The sequence below is a fragment of the Notechis scutatus genome, chromosome Z, assembly GCF_049901735.1.
Source record: "Notechis scutatus isolate UNSWTSFEM ecotype Mainland chromosome Z, rNotScu1.2, whole genome shotgun sequence".
Classification (NCBI taxonomy): Eukaryota; Metazoa; Chordata; class Lepidosauria; order Squamata; family Elapidae; genus Notechis; species Notechis scutatus.
In genome coordinates, this window is record NC_142025.1 from 133946665 (window position 1) to 133964389 (window position 17725).

Consider the following 17725-nt stretch of genomic DNA (forward strand, 5'->3'; position numbering starts at 1 on the left):
TTATGTGGGCAAGAAGAAGAGGGAGGAGCAGAAGCGGCATGTTCCTTGTGGGCAGGTGAACGGAGGCTTCGCTGCGGCGCCATTTTTGTTTCGGGCTGCTTTTTCAGGGCGCTAAAGCCTTGATTCAAGGGGGCAATAACTCAAGGAAGAGGGTTGCGATTTGGATGGCAAGGGACGGAAAAGAATTTGGGGCTCCCTGTTTAGTACTGGCATTCCAAAGGGCGGAAAACCCACCATGTTTGCTTTGGATGACAGGGAACCCGGCGAGGTATCCTCTTTGTCATTGTTAGGACAAGCTCTCCTCTGTAATAGTAATAATAATAATAATAATAATAATAATAATAATAATAATAATAATAATAATAATAATAATAATAATAATAATAATAATAATAATAATAATAATAATAATAATAATAATAATAATAATAATAATAATAATAATAATAATAATAATAATAATACTTGAGCTGCCATGTTTGATGTGGGCAAAAAAGGTTACAGGGCCAACAGTGGGATTTAAGGCAGCGCCAATTTTTCATTTTGAACACTCTTAACTTTTACTGAATGTAGAGGGAGGTGGGAGAAAGGATGCTTCCCATACTGTATGTTAATTAGAAAAAATATATTTTCTGCAAGCAAGAAAAAATAGAAATAGTCTGTATCCCAATAAAGGGGAATATAGAGGCCTATAAAAGTATTAGTTGATAGACCTTTCCCCCCAAAATGTTTATCCTCAGCTAATGTTATGCAGTCTGAAATGGCACTCTGTGGCACAGCTGTAAAGGACAAAGAAGCCATGCTATGTGAAAAGTAAGTGGGAACCTGAAATGGGGTGTGTAGTGTAAGGTCCCAGGCATTTCCTGAGCCACCAAGATACCAAAGAGAGTGAGGCGAGGCTTGCAAAAGTATCCGCTTTTTATTTTGGCCAAAGCAAAAAGAATCTGCGTGAAACTTATTTCCAAAACACATTGGCAAAAAACATGTAAGAAATAGGCACACCTCTGCAAGAGTGGCCCAGACATTACACACATTTTTAATCAGCTAGAGACAAAGTTTACCCAATCAGAGACAAAGGTTGAGTTACCAACATGGGTCTTTATATCTTCAAAGGTTTCTTTGTTCAGGCCCGTCTCTGCCCTCCTTGTCTATGGAGCATCTTTTTAGCCCTGGCCAAGTTGTTTATTCAGCAGAATGCTTTCAGGTAACTCCCTGCTATGGTACTATCTATGAGGCAGGAAACTCCCTACTCCGGTTCCTTTATCTATGTTCCTTTATCTATATTCCTGGGTAACGGTTTCTTCTATATTTTCAAGGATGTGCGTAGCTTTGAAGCCAAGAACAGAAGGGAGACACAGAAGGGAGATAACAAACTTTGCACTAATGCCAATCAGTATCAAGGCTACAATAACCTAGAATTAATTCCTAACAACTAATTTCTGACAGTATACAATAATATGAGCAGAAGCCAACAACAAAGCTTAATTCCTAATAAATGATTTCTAGCAGTAGTATATCATATCGGAAGCAAGAGGCAAATAATTGGTTTGATCACTATGCTCCTTCAATAGGAAAATATATATAACCAGGAGTTATTTTTAATTGATTGGTTTAGTAGTAGAAAAGTAAAGTCCTTATTTATTTTCAATGACTGCTAAATCAACCCTTGAAACAGATCACTGGCAGAATCCTTGAAATTAGAAGAGAATGGAGAAAATCAATGATCATTAGACACACCTTCTGGCAGAGAATTTCAGCATGAGGTTACGGTGACGATAAGTCCTTTATTTCAGAAAGCTGAAATATGCATTTTTGTTGAAGTTTTTTCTTGCCTTTGCTCTTGAACTTTCCTTTGTAAAGCAAAGTTATAAACAGTTACCTTTTTTATTTTTAAGGACCTCTTTCAGTTTTGTCCCTTTTCATATTTTTTTCAAGAAAATATACTGTATATATGGTCCATATTGATGCACATTGAGAGAGTTGCCACGGGTGACCAAAATACAACAACGGTTAGTTTCAGAGCCCCTCCCTTACTCTGGCACTCCAACCTCCTCATACAGGAGGGCAAAGGTAAGATTACAGAATCCCTTCCTGATACGTTCCTTTTTTCCCTTTTTAGGTGTGTATGGACTTTCAACAACAATTGAGCCTGTGAAGGAAACAATGATAGCATGGGCAAAATTTTTTGGTTATACTATAGAATTAGATAAATGGCAGAAATTGTGGGATAGAAACTAAACACTAACAATGTCAACTGCATAGAAGGAAAATTTGTGTAAGATGTTATGGCATTTTGCGCCTGCAAGGTTGGCAAGGATGTTTGAAGATAAATCAGCTAAATGCTGGAAATGTCACCAGACACCTGGAACACATTATCATATGTGGTGGACATGTGTAGAACCTAAAAGATATTGGACAAAAATACATATGTGGTTGGAAAAAATGATACAGCAACACATTGCCTTAAAACCTGAAATATTTCTGTTGGGAATTATACCCAAAAATTGTAGCAAAGAGAATGTTTGTTTATGTATTAACTGCAGTTAGAATTGTATTTGCACAAAATTGGAAAAGTGAAGAGATTCCGACTGAAGAGAACGTGATTAGGAAAATATTAGAATGTGCAGAAATGAATAGGTACTAGCAATCAAAGAGAAGGAACAAACTGTATATTATATGATATGGGAATCATTTTATCAAGGGCTGGAGAATAAATATAGAAGATAGAAATTAAAGAAGACTAGCAAAAAATAGTAAACATGTGGAAAGAATTAAAAATGTTAAGATGCAGAATGATATAAGAATTAGATATATGATGTAATTAGTATTAAGTAAGAATAGAGTATTAATATTAAGTAATGAATATGTATAAATTGTAATTGTTATTGCAGAAGATATTTATACCCAGACGACACACTATTTAAGTGGAAGATGGAACAACAATTGAGCCCAAAATTTAAGTTGCTAGCGAAAACATTTGTTAAGTGAGTTTTGCACCATTTTACAAGCTTTCTTGCAACAGTTAAATGAATCATTGCGGTGATTAATAATATTGTTAAGTGGATCTGGCTTCCCCATTGGCTTTGTCAGAAGATCACAAAAGCTGATCACATGACCCCTGGACACTTCAACTGCCATAAATATGAACTGGTTGGCAAGCATCTGAATTTTGATCATGTGATCATAGGGATGCTGCAAATGTCGTAGGTGTGAAAAATGCTCATAAGTCATTTTTTTCAGTGCTGTTGTAAGTGTTGTTAGTTAATTTACTTTATTGTCATTGCACCTCGTACAACGAAATCAAACACCATCCTCAGTGCACATCATGACCATGAAAATAAACAAACACATCCTTCACACATTGAACCAGAAACCTCGATACCACACCAACACTGCATTATACAGCAGAATTCAAAAGAGCTACTGCCCTGGGATAGAAGCTGATCTTCTGGGCAATGACATTAACACTCCGGAGTGCTTTCCTATCTGCTACTGTGCAATTGGCAAACCATACAGAGGTGCAGTAAGTTAAAATGCTCCCTATGGTGCAGCAGTAGGTCACCAGCAGTTTTTCGTTCAATTGTTTTTTTCTGAGAAGTCTCAGGTAGTATAATCTCTGCTGGGCCCTTTTGACCAGGGCTGCAATGTGGGCACCCCAGGTCAGGTCCTCTTTTATAGTAACACCCAGAAACTTAAAACTGACCACTTGCTCCACTCGGTCTCCATTGATAAGCAAGGGCTGGATGTCTGATCTGTTCCTTCTATAGTCCACTATAACCTCCTTGGTCTTATTGGTGTTGAGGACCAAGTTATTGTCTCCACACCATGAAAGCAACCAGTCCACCTCATCTCGTTAGGCAGACTCATCCCCCCGGAGATGAGTCCCACCACTGTTGTATCATCTGCAATTTAGCAATAGTATTACTAGCATGAGTGGGAATGCAGTCATGCACATAAAGAGTATAGAGTAAGGGACTCAACATGCAACCCTGTGGTGTACCAGTGTTAAGAATAAGGGCTGAAGAGGTATGATGACCTAATCTGACCCTCTGTGAGTGGCCAGGCAGGAAATCCATAATCCAAAGGCAGATTGAATAAGAAAGTCCAAGGTCCAGAAGTTTAGACACTAATCTACGCAGAAGAATTGTGTTAAATGCAGAACTAAAATCCACAAAAAGCATCCTCACATAGCACCCCTCCCCCGCTGTTCTAGATGAGTCAGACCAGTGCAAAGAGTGATGGCTATAGCATCCTCTGTAGATCTATTTTTTCTGTATGCAAACTGGTGCTTATCAAATGTATGCGGAAGACCAGAAATGAAATTATAAGTCAAGGACTACATGTATAGGAAAATTTTGGATTGACCTGTCGTTTACAAAATGGGAACTATGCAAGCACAACATAAGCAAGCTTTATTCTCCTCTTTTGTTTCATTACCATCTATCTGCTACTGTGTAATTGGCAAACCATACAGAGGTGCAGTAAGTTAAAATGCTCTCTATGGTGCAGCAGTAGAAGGTCACCAGCATCTACTGTTATTCTGATATCTAACAAACAGGCCCTCCTCATTTATGAGCAAATGTAAACATACAAAAATAGGGTATTTATTTATTTGATATATAAGCTGCAGCTCACTTTATAAGATACATAAGGTGGACTGAGTAGGATTCTAATTGGGATGAGATTGGGTGAGGCAGATAGGGTAAAATGTTGATTATATGCATGCAGATTAGGTATGGGGCAGATTACAAGTATTTTATCAAATGGCAACTTCATTAAAAACCTGGTATATTTGCTGAGGTGGTGAGATTGTCCGAAATCTTTTAATGTGAGCATAGAAATTCTCAAATCAGTGCCATAGTTAAAATCCTTTTGGGGCTGGCGGACAGGGGTATTTCAAAGTCCACTTTGAGCCACTTAAATGTTGTGTGGACCTATGGGATGTTTCACTCACAACCTAATTTCCAGAGATACTGGGCAATCTGATGGTAGATGAAATAGGAAGGCAGCAGCTACTGGCCACCATTATGGTCGAACATCATTACTTTATGATTTGACCTTGCTGGACATCCAGAACATTTGAGTTCAGAAGCATATACTTTCCCAGAGGAAATAGAAGCCTTGGGATCTCACAAGAACATGGCTAGGAAGTACAATCCCTACATTATGCAAGGAAGTGTGATATACAACTTTGAAGCTTTTGCTGCCATCAACACCACCTATTAAAGGTGTCAAAAGCATGAACACAGTACCCTAAAACAATTCAGTTTTTGTTGCGCGAGTTAGCAGACAATGACAGTTGTGAGGGAAGGCTGCTCAACAACCATTCCATTCCTTGGCAGTGAGAAGTACTGATAGCTGGACAGATATCAAAAACACTTGCTCCAGGTGTGCACCTAGATTAAAACTCAAGTCAACTTCTATTGTTTAGTGCCAGTGCAGGAAGACAGCTCCGATATACAGCCCTGCAGATGTTTATTTATTTATTTATTTGTAAAATTTATGGACTGCTAATCTTACCTCAAGGTAACTTTGGATGGCTGTAATCCATTTGTTGCACCTTTTGCTGAATACGTGGATTTATTTTGACAATGTGGAATTGGTTATAGTGATATAGTCCAATCTAGGATTCCTTAAGACCAAACTTAATTGTACTGCACTAGTTAACTATACACTAAATAAAATCACTTGTACTGGTAAACATTATAGTATTAATAGCTATCTTCACTAGAAATCAGAAACCTGGATTCTGTGTTTTTAATCACATCTCAACGTCCCAATTGTAAAACCATAATACATCTCCAATTGGGCCAAACAGGATTATACTTTTTCACTGTTAGTTGATCCAAAATGGTTGACGCTCTTGTGCAAGTGTAAGTGATTCTCATCCTGAAATACAAATCCTACACTGTAGCCAAATCAGGATGTGCAATAAACTACAGACTACCTTTCTGAATGTGTATTAAAAATATGTACACACATCCCCGTAAATAGAGAACCAAAATATAAGACAGTTTCAGTATAGCTAGTCCTCACCAACCATTAAATAATCAGCAGCAACCAGTGGCAGAGGTGCACCACTGGAAAACCTGAAGGACCAGATGAGAGACAGATGGGGGGGGGATTATTTTGATATGGTGAATTAATACTCATGTAGTCATAACTATTTTGGTAAGCACATCCATTGGGAAAAACACTGCCTAATACTTCTAGTTATTGGGTACTGGGGTGAACTGGTGGTTTACTTTATAAAAGAATCAAATACAGTGATAGAGGAAATGAAATCTCTATCAAGGAACCTATGGCTATAAGAACTGTGGTGGAGCAGTGGTTAGAATGCAGTACTGCAGGCTACTTCTGCTGACTGCCTGTTGCCAGCAGTTTGGCAGTTCAAATCTTACCGCCTCAAGCCTTCCATCCTTCCAAGGTCGGTAAAATGAGGACCCAGATTATATGCTGACTCTATAAATCGCTTAGAAAGCAGTATATAAGTCTAAGTGCTATTGCTATAATAATTCCCTTTGCTCCCCTCCATAAATACGTAACCAATTATTTAATTATTTAACAAAGCCAAGTTTATTAAAGCAACTTATCAAGACAAATAATGGAATGTCAGCACTAAAGAATATGCAGTTTTCACATACACATTATTTTACCATCTACAAAAAAAAAAAAACAGGTTCTATGAGGCTCTCTTATTTTTTTTCTAAAGAACAATCTTCTCAATTTAAAGCATCTAATCTGCACATTTTCTTTACAGGCATTGCTGCATTTTATATATATAATGGTCTCTGCCACCTTTTAATATTTCCAGGTTTATTTAGAGGCCAAGCCAACTCTTTACCACGTTTAAGATCTCCCAAGCTAACAATAGCACATCCTGCTCTTTGCAGGCAGAAAAGGCCTCATGAGGAATGGTGGGTAAAGTGTGATATTTGGGATACTGTGTTGTCTTGTCATCCACGCCGTGCTCCCTGAGCAACGCTATCTGCTCAGGGAGCTTAGCCAGCTCACATCCATAAGATGCTGCCTTGTCAGCCAGCTTTGCAAGGGAGAGATTCCTCTCAAAGCCACCTCCCTTGTTGTACTCAACTGCTGTCAGAGTCTTCTCCATAGCCCTGAAAACCATATACAGCAGCCATTCAGTGTTGCCATTTCCAGCACTGGTGGTTGCTACCTGCAGATCACATTCTGCTTGCTGGAGCCAACGCTTTGCCTCTAGGAAACAGTGCTTTGGTTGTGATCTTGAAGAGTTTGGTCCACGTTGATGGTATGACCAGAAATTGTAATTGCTACATCCTCCTCCTCCTCCTCTTCCAGCCGATGTTTGGCTGGTAAATTCATAGTGCCTCTGTTGATATTGATGAGCTTGCTGATCCCATTCACCCCAACAGTCTGAGAAGTTTCTGCGATGGGAAGTGCTACTTTTGGATCCTCCACCATTTGACCACATTCCCTTCTCCATCTCCTTGATCTTTTCTTTAAGGTACTTGAAGAGTTTGTTACCCGAATCTTCTTGGCCAGGATTTTTATCTGGGTGGTAGCACAGATACAATCTTCTAAGGGCTTTCTTCTTCTCCTCTTCTGAAAGTCTCCAAAGTTGAGCTAGGCACGTATCTATCTCTTTCTTGACCTCGCTCAGTGGCCGTTGATGCCAATACTCATTAATACCTGGTCTTACCATTTGGGCAGCATCAGTGGAGCCTACAGGCAGCATCACCATTTTATTTGAATCGGAGACTGGCTTATTTCTCTTGAAATGGTACAAGTCATACGCAGTCACTTCTTCTTCCCGACCTCCTCCCAAGTCAATGCGGTATGTGTTCTGTGACTCAAGTACTTCAAGGACAACAGCATACAGGTAATGCTCTTTGGGCTGGGAAGAATCCAGATAGCCCACATAATCTCCCTTCACAAAAGTATGCAGAATGCTCATATCCAGACTGTCATACCATTCCTCAGGGATGTCTTCCCCTGGAGGAGGAAGGTCATAAGCATTTAGATTTGCCTGCTGATACAGGGGCACATTGTGATTCTCTAGGACTTCAGCAATATTTTTAGGTCCCCGGCAAACTAAGATCTCCATGAGAATCCCCATAGCTTTCTGATGAAGTCTTTCTCCCAAAAGCGTATTAACTTCTTGACTTAGAACTGAGAAAATACGTACTCCCTCTCGGAGACCCATGTTTTCCTGGTGAGTAAGGTAAATTTTTGTCTTGTCATCTGGCATTGTTGCAACATGCACTGTCTTGACACATTGAGTTCCCTCTAAAAGTTGCAAGTTGTAGACCTTTACAGTGCAGAGCTTTTCACAGCACACCACTTCTAGCTGATCTGGGGAGAAGAGTCCATCATTCATGCCTTCTATTTCCTCTCTTTTACTCTGCCATTTCAATAGTGCAATCAGTGCATTCTGGAATTCAAGAGAAACCAGAAGTTCTTTGAGATTGTTCCGAAACTCACAGTGTTCCTGATAGATGCACAGTTTCAGAGAAGACTCTTCTAGTTGTTCTTCAACAATGTCACTGAGACGCATGGGACGCAGGTTTTCAGGTAGGTAGCACAGAAGGTTCCACTGCTTATACTTGTCCGCTGATATGGAACATTCAGAGAGATCGACCAGAAAGTGAAATTTTTTTATCAAAGCAGGGGGTTCTTGGCCAGATTGGTAGAAACTAAATACTAAAGTGTTTGATGGATATAGCTTCCCATCAATGCAAGGGAGATAAAGTTCTTGCAGCTTTGAGAAATCCATTGGCTCCTTTGCTTCTTCTAGGAGCTGGAAGAAAAACTGAGTAGCCCTGAGCACTGCTTTAGTAAGATTGGGTTGCAGTTTCATCCGATCCATAGTCTCTTCTTGGATCCTGGCCAGAACACTGGCATAATGATAGATGGTTGCCTCAGTTTGCACTCCAAACTTCTCAAAGATATCTATAAATGTCCCTAACTTGGATGGCAGCTGGTAGAGGTATGGCCGGAAGTCACTTGAGTGCTGCAAGTGGACCACCACATTTTCTGCCTCAGTTACTTCATTATCATCTGTCAGTATCACAGGAAGTCCTCTAAGGGAGCTCACATCTATTTCTTCCTGTTCTGAGAGGAATTTGTACATGCCTTTTAGAACTTCTGCCCGAGTTTTCTTATTTTCTAGGGTATCACAGGTTACTTGGCATACACTGCTCAAATTTTTCAACACCACTTCAGTAGGTAATGTGAATATCACTCCAAGTTTTTGGAAAAAAGCCCTCTTTTCTTTCCCTATATAGACATTAGAAGAGAAACTAACTGCTGAAGTCCAAAATAATTCAACATTTTCTGAGCAGCACAAAGAACCTTTAGGTGCCACTGGAGATTTGCAAGGAGCGTATGGCAAATGAAGGCTACACAGTTTATCAAGGATGACACGTGGTACAAGGAAACAGATCTTGGACAATTTTGCCAGGAAGGAATTAGACAGATCATCTTTTGCTCTGGAAAACAGGTATTCCAAGAGTGCTTTACTTTTTTCTCGGACATTTTCAGAAGTAGCACCGCTGCTGAATGCCTCTTGTTCAACCTGGGCAGCACATTTTAAACAATCTTCCTCAGAAATCACCTCCTGCAAGCCCAGGTCCAATAAAAATGGGTACACTTCCCACTTTTTGATTGGAAGCATTGAATCATAGAATTTATTTGGTACAAATCTAGAGCCAAATCCCAACTTTTGAAAAATATCATTATCCTGATAGAAGTATGATACAAGACGCAGCACATTCTCCTCATCCCGAATGAAGGCAAAAGACTTCAATGTTGACACCACAGCTGCTTTCTGAGTCTTGTACTCTTCATCATACTGGGATTTGATTCTGAACAGCAATTTCAAGGCTTCCAGTACTTGGGCCTCAGGAAGACTGGGTACCCTAGGCAAAAGCAGCATAAACTGTTGCAAATCATTCATTTCTCCAATACCTAAGGGCTTGCTTACGATTTTATTCAAATCGGTGTCCTTTAGTAAAACAGTCCTTGCATCCATTTCATAAAATTCCGTAAAGTTCTCACAGAGCTTTGGATTTTTGGATACCAGGCGATACACTTTTTCATATGAAACTAATGGTACATATTTTCCTTGATATGTCTCAAATACAGGCAAAGCTTTCAGTTTTCCTAATAATCCTGGATTTAGCTTTTTCAGATCTTTACAGAGAAACTTTAAGAGCAAACAATAATCCAATGACTTGAGTTTATTCCAGTGTAAGCTGCTGTGGGTAGACAGTTGCTCTAGTACTACTATAGGGTCTTCGATCTTCAGCAGCTGTGGATTGATGCAGTATGCAGTTAACTCTACGGGCAGCAGGGATTTATCAATTTTGGCAAAGCCCAGCTTATCAAGAATTTTACAAACTGAGCTTAAGTTATCAGGCATCAATATATCAAGGGATTCAAGAGGAATCAACTCACTGGAACCACAGACAGGGAGTAGATTGCATCCTCTGAAGAGGAAAATGAACTCTGCAAATAACTGGTTCAGTTTTTTCTCATCCCGTGACACACAGATTTGTTTTCCAAAGAACTCCCACAGTTCCCCTAACCAGCTCCTCTGGCGTTTGCTATCCTTGCTCCAGCTATCCAGTGCCAGCATCTCCTGGACGTAAGCCACAGATTCATCTAGAGTAAAATCCTTCAGGAACCCCATTTTTAATAGAAGCTTATTTAGATTGTAAGTTACAAAGGCAGAAAAACAGTGTTGATGATGCGGGAAAAGCTCAGAAGCACTGGTGTTCTGATAAACAGATTCTTGTTGGCTGAAACATCTCAGCACATTATCATTGGTCACCAGTAATGGAAGTCCTTCCACGCAACTCACATCATCGGAACACAATCCACTTAAACAAAAGGTTAGGAGAGCAAGGCAATTGTAACGATTCTTTAGAGGAGTTTGATTTAGGGAGCATGGTAAGAAGGTGAGCAGTCTTTTCAAAAAACGACACAGGGAAGGAGAATTGAGAGTCACCACATCAATTTCTGCCACGACAAACTGCTTATGTATCTCTTGTAGCTGTCCAAAGGCAGGGACCAAGCTCATACCCAGCTCCTGAAGAGTGCGCTCAAGAATTGTATCCTCTATTGTATTCTCCAGGAAATAGAGGCCTTTGGTGGAATCCTCTTCTTTGGGTGCACTCCAACACACACTTATGGTTTCAATTGTCTGTCCATTTTTGTTATTAACATTTTTTTGATAGACTGGCAACAATGGAAGCTGGTCTTTATGCATCAGTTTATACAGATGGGTCACTAGCTGCTGCCAGACAGGAGGTACATTCTTGGTCACAATTGGGAAATATTGCAAATACTTACAAGCAAGACGATCGTGACACGCCTTCAGTGTGTGGAATTTCAATGGCTCACTTCCCAGTCCCTGGCACAGGTTTCTAAGTAACTGGCCATACAAAGGGGCCAGCAGAAACTGCATGAGTAACCTATTCCAGGTTGAACTGACACCCCCTTCACTGCAGTCCTTCCGCAAGTCACGCCGAGCTGAATCAACAGCAAAGTTCCCATTGACATGGATGGGAAGGCCTGTCCTTCCTGGCAGAGGCAATGTGCAGAAAGCCCTCCCACGTGCTCGTCTATTAAGACAAGCCGCCACACCACCATAAGGCAGTAGCATGCCCTCTATGGTCTCTGTGCTGTCCATTCCAATCTGCCTTCCAACCCACCAGATACTGGGATCACACAAGAGATTAGTGCTGATCTTAATTTTGTAGAAGACGGCGACTGGTTTGCTCGTCTCCAGGCCTCCTGCTGCAGCTGCCTGTTGCAGGTGCTCCTGATACTCCAGCCTTCCAGGCTCCCCTCCTTCAGTTTCAACCCGCAACAACTCTTTGGGTCTCCTGTCTTCCTCGCCCATAACAGAGAAAATTACAGTGCGAATGTGATTGAGGAACATCATGAGGCACTCTGCATCTTCTTTAAGAGCCTCCAGCATGTTCTCCATATCTGTTTCAGACACCGAATTCTGGCAAATACGAGAGGAGGCTGCCCCTGCAGGAGTACGCAGGGGCAACCGGAAAAGTGTGCCCTGCTCCAACTCAAACACATCAGGCAAAAAGGTGTCATAAACATCCAAAAAGGCTTTTCTGAAATCTTTTGTGAGGTTGTACATTGCACCAGCTGAGACCTCATCAGATTCTGTGAGGTAACGCAATGTGGGGTCAAAGACACATAGTATTCTATCCCCTGTGACAAACGCAGGGCAATCTGTCAAATGGAAAACAGCGTTGAATCCCAGACCGTATTTTCCTATAGCATCCCGCCTTCCTCCTTTCCCGCCAGATCCTAAGCGCTGGATCCCCTCAATATCGCTCATTTGGAAGGTCCGGTTGTTATAGATGCAGAGGGCTGGGCCTTGAAGGGACTTCCACTCATCGCTGAAGACACGCTCTGTTGGATGCTGGCGGCGATCCCAAAGGAAATGGATGACGCTCGCCCCAGCATCGTCAGCATTCTGCAGCAGCTCCTTCAGCACATCCTGTGACGAGGGATACTCCCGAAGGATGTTAGACAAGCGGGTACACAGGTCTTCCTTAGCTCCAAACTGTGTGCCCCAAGGAGAAAGTTTTGGGATCCTCACTTGGTTCACGATACGGTGCTTTATGGTCAATATGCCGCAGCGCACAGCCATTTCTCGTGGAATCATACTATGGCAGAATGGTGTTCCACTCTCATGGGGAAGCCATGGAGTATCATCAAAAAGCAGCTTAGGCAATTGTCGTAGGACGTTGTCCTGATCTGGGAAAAACATTTTCTGGGACAAATAAGAATCCAGTTGTTGATTTTCTGGCAAAACTCCAGCAAGCCCTACAATGATCAACCTAAGTACAATTTCTAGTTGCTCTTCAGAAAGAGGCCGTCCAGCTGCATCCTCAGCCAGGGTTTCCAGGACAGAAGCAAAATCACCCAAGGTAAATGTGTCACGCAGACCGATACACTTCCACAGATCCTTTTGTTGCTGGTATTCCTCAGGCAATTTGAAGAGGTACGGAGCAGCGTCAAAAGCCAGATTGTGGGCCACTTTACACACTGGCACAAAGCCAGCACTGACCAGGATGAAGGGGAACGTCTGTGCCCTTTGCGCCACCTCTACCCTACTTTGATTATTCCGGACTACATCACTGAGAAAAGCATAACAATTTTGTACCATCTTAGCCAGCTTTTTCTTGGAGAGAGCATTGGAACACAAGGATGCTCTCTCCAGTTGCTTTAGCACTGTACTTACGGGTGGTTTGCATTTCACTCCAAGGAATTCCATTATCTCCTTAGAGAGCTTGGAGCTTTCCCCAAGAGCTTCCTTGTCCAGGATTGGTTCAACCAAATGTACCAAGGAATACAGCTTGTGGTGGTAAATCTCATTGGGACAGCAGATTTTATGCATGTTCTCAGGAAACACTGCCGGCAAAAAGGGAATATCTCTAAACAAAACCTGGGTAGTATTTCTGGAACTTTCCTGGAGATGGCCATCAAGGAGATGCAAGATACAGCAGACTCTCTGGTATGCTTCGTTGGGGTTTTGATGCGACAAAACTTCCACAGTTCGGGCTCGGCTTATCAGTTCTTCCATTGCCACCCAATCTTTCGTCATGCCGAGATGTTCCAAGCGCAACAGCCTCTCCGGCTTCAGAAACTTTTCACCCATAGGAAAGCAGCCATCACTGGGACTGTAGAGAGGTGCAACACGCCCCCCCGGATGTACAAGTTCATTAATAGTTTTCAGTGTTTCATTTGGAGTAGTAGGAATGCAAGGCAGGGATTTCAGGCGCTCGTTCACCCTGGCATCATTCATATCTAGGGCACGAAGAATCAGGGCATTACGATCAGGCACTGCAAGCTTAGCAAGATTGGGTAAAACAAGCTCCTGAAGGAACCGTGCCCAATTGTAAGTGTTTAGCATTGAGCTGTTTCTTGAGGTGAAGGTTTTGATGCTCAATTTAACTTTCTCTGGAAGAGAAACTGCAATCTGTGGTTTGGGTAAGAGTAATGAGAAGGCTCTGGTTGCTATAGAACTCAGTTGCGTTTCACAAATGATATCATCATCCAAAATGCAAGCATGATTAAGTGAGCACCATTTTTGTCCATCAGAGAAAAGAACTGGCTGCTCCCCATTTACTCCATCAATTAGTGCTCGATAGAAGGCTTTGGCTGCTTCAGTGAAAGGATACTTGATACTGTATACATTTGGCCAAAAATCATAATATTCATAATCCTCCAGCAGTTCTTGTTTGTACATGTCTCGGAGCTGAGTTAGTGCCCCAAGCCATGCAGCTGTCACCGAATCTCGTAGCAGTGCTATATTCCACTGGCCCTTTTCTGTGGTATCCCAGAGTCCTTTGCGATTGCTAAGCACGGCAAAGGGGGCTGTGAGATGCAGTGGGAGACCTGATTCAATGGGAAGAGGCAAGAAGCAAAAGACACGGCCTTTAAAACCATTTATATCTGGGAGCCATCGTCCAATGGTAGTACTAGGCCGGAGTGGCAAGGCTACCCTAGAAGAAGGAGGCAAGAAATGGATACCCTTTTTCCTTCCCTTTCTGAATAGTTCCTTGGCTTCTCCATCAGCTGAGCATGAATGGAGCAGAAAATGGTGGATATCCATAGCTGACTGCCATGTTGTTCTCAATCGTATAAGGGGAAAGCCCATCTCATCCAGTACTTCTCTGCTTACTGTCGCCAGTGGCTGGACAACTTCTGGAGAACTGGAACCATGTGCAAGGCAGGAGAGTGATACCTCCTGCACATTGTGTAGGAAAATCAGCAGGTACTGGGACATCTCCTGGAAGCCAGTTCTTAGTCCTTTGATCCGGCTGGGTCCAAATGGCTCAGGGCAGATCTGAGATTCTTTGGCCTCCTGTTCAGTGCGGAAAGGCAAACGGATCAGAGTGCCTTGGTATTTCTCCCCAATTCGACATCCAAAGATCCCTCTGAAGGGCCCAAATTGCTCTGAAAATGAAGCAGCAACTGTAGAGGTTAAATTCAAACGGATGCCCGGTCGGGCTGAACCACGGATATGTTTTTGGAGATGGGTGATATTGGGATCAAAGATGAGGACGGTGTGACCACTGAGAAGGAAAGGCACATCAGTCATGTGATAGACAGTGCAGAAACCTAGGCCAAAGCGACCGATCTTGTCCTCCTGGTGCTCCTTGGTGGCTGCACCTAGTTGGGTAATGTTGGAGAAATCTGCCTCAGTAAACAGTGCATCGTTCTGGGCCCAAAGGGCTGGGCCTTGACAGGCAGCCATACCAGGATCCAGAAGTCCTTTAGTGGCATCATGCTCCCGGAGGTCTATTAAGAAGCGGCAAGTCAGAGCACCAGCATCTTCTGCATTCTGCAGCAGTTCCTGAAACACGTCCGCATCCTGGCTGTACTCCCGAAGGATGTTACGGATCCGGAGAGTGATGGGCTCTGAAGGCCCCCAAGCCTCAAACAGTTCTAAACCTGACAACTTGGTACTCAGCATCTCCACCCCAAAGAAAGCAGCTGTGACAGAAGAAACAGCTTTGTGCACCAAAATGGGTCGGTCTTCACCCAAATCAGCAAGTCGGGCATGATCCATGTCACAATACAGTGCTGAATTGGCAGGGCGAAGAGCAAAACCAACCAAACCTGTGATTTGCACCGGTATAGGCATTCCCTCTCCCCCATGGTAACTTTGATTGCTAAGCCAGTCCAAGGCAGCGATGAAGAGGACTAATTCAGCCTGCGTACCCCCTTTTGGTCTGGCATTGATTTGTTGTGCCAACTTACGAAGAGCCTGGTCTACGTCTTCCTCACTGGGTGATTGCTGGACACCCCATTTTACAAAAAGCTGCCTGTATTGTTGGAAAGCTGGAGGAACTCGTGGCATCAGGAGCGCAAAGTCCAAATCATTAGGAAAGGACAGTACCACATCTGCTGGCCACGAGAAGTCGTTCCCATTCCATACCGAACGGCATGCAGGCGGATGCTGGAAATCAAAGAGATGCTGTTGCATGTGTTGATAGATGCTACACAACTTTGCATCATTCAGGGGAGTCATTTTAGAGCGATAACCTTGTACCAGGTCAGCAAAATTTTCCATCACCTTTTCTGGAGGTGGTGAGCATTCCAGGCCCAATTTTTCTGCAGCATGGGACCAAAAAGCGTTTGTCAGTCCCATGACCTGTCCTACGAGAGCTGCATACTTCTCCGAGCGAATTGATTCAGGTGCTAGGAAGATTCCAGCTGGCCCACGTTTAGAGGAATTGATGGCAGGGACCCAAGGCAGGGACCTCAGCTGCTTCAGCATCTCAGGAGATAAGCGTGACAGTAGAGGACTCTCATTACAAATCCGGATAAGGGCCTGGGATTTGGCCTTGGCGGTTGCCGTTTCACTTACATTCACTTCCCTTGCAGCGGTTATTGCATCTGCTGGACAGACAGTACTAAGATCTGATTTCAGACCCAGCGTATGAAGGATTCGCAGCACTGCTTGCTCCTGAAAGGGCCCTTGGGGAAAGTGGCTGGGTCTTAATAAAGCCAGCAATGTGTGGTTCTCTGGGTCGTAGAGATGACAGGGACGGAGCAGTTCTGTTGATCCGCAATCCACAAATGGAAGATCACAGCACAATGCTTGTAGTTCTCGGCTCTGGCTAAAGAGTGTGTCTCCATTGTGCAGTAACCACAGCATGAGTTGCTTGGCATCCTCAGCTCGATTGGCATAGAACCCCTTCTTCATTGCTCGGACACACAGCAGGCAGAGATCCGGCGTCCCCAGAAGCTTTCCACGGATTTTGAAAAGCAAGTTTCGTTCAGCTTCGTTGCGACACAAGAGCACAGGCTCTGGGGTCAAGAGATGTGTAGGTACTGGTGGAACCAAAGTCTTTTCTAAAGCCAAATAATCCTGAGCTGATACCAAACCTGGCTTGGAAGGAGGAAGAAGAGAGGGCATCTTAAAGAACAGTGGCAAATTAGTGAGGACTCTGATATCTTTTTGAGAAAATGAGGAAGCCGTAGAGAAAAAAGCGCTCAAACTTTCAATCTGGCAGGATGGCAAAAATGTCAGGTGATTTTCTACATCTGCTAACCCCAGATGGACAAAAGCTTGCAGGACATTGCTAGGTGTGGGTTCTAGAACATATTCTTTCAGCTGGGGGTGGGACCAATTGGAGTCCCAGTCCTGGATCATGGTGCAGCCCAACTCTTCTAAAATTCCAGCCACTGCATCCGGCAAGCATTCCCCATTATGCCTCTGGAATATGAGGGTGGGGTGAGGCAAAAGCCGAGCCAATTGTATGTCACGGAGAGAACTGTACTGATGGGTCAGTGGTATTACTGGGCATCCCTTGAAGGGCTCCAGGGAAGAAGCATGGTGCGTCAGGAAAGTCCACAAAGCAGAAAGCCACTCAAGAGGAGGTTCGCTGGGGTGCGCACTGGGCCTCCAAATAACAGGCTTAGATTCGTTGCTCACCCAATCTCTCGGGAGAGATCCAGGAAGAATCTTCTCAATGATGGCTTGATTCAAGGAGACCAGATTTTTGAATAATCCTAGAGAGACAAGAAAGACACAAGGATCAAATACCAATGTTTGTGCATCTCTAGGTCTATAGAGATTCTCAGTCATCCAAGGTCACGATTGTCTCAAAGGTGCTTTTTCAAAAGGCAGCTGGACTTTGTTTTTTCCCTTGAGGAAGGAATTTTATCTCATACAAGACATTTCATCAGTTCTGACTGA

At 42.9% G+C, this 17725-nt stretch overlaps 1 protein-coding gene and 1 long non-coding RNA gene across 3 annotated transcripts in view; one reads left to right on the plus strand and one right to left on the minus strand.

The window, feature by feature from the left end:
- The first annotated feature begins 134 nt into the window (after positions 1-134).
- On the plus strand, positions 135-2007 carry LOC148129311 (uncharacterized). The gene is made up of 2 exons (XR_015745917.1): positions 135-268; positions 1676-2007. It is a non-coding gene; the product is annotated as an uncharacterized LOC148129311 (long non-coding RNA).
- Positions 2008-6552: 4545 nt separating this feature from the next.
- Positions 6553-17725, minus strand: part of LOC113428815 (sacsin-like) — a 48066-nt gene continuing 36893 nt past the window's right edge. For both annotated transcript variants that reach the window (XM_087946929.1, XM_087946931.1), the window contains exon 8: positions 6553-17538. In XM_087946929.1, the coding sequence (XP_087803055.1) occupies positions 6821-17538 (10718 nt within the window). In that variant the 3' untranslated portion in view covers positions 6553-6820. The remainder of the gene's footprint in view (positions 17539-17725) is intronic.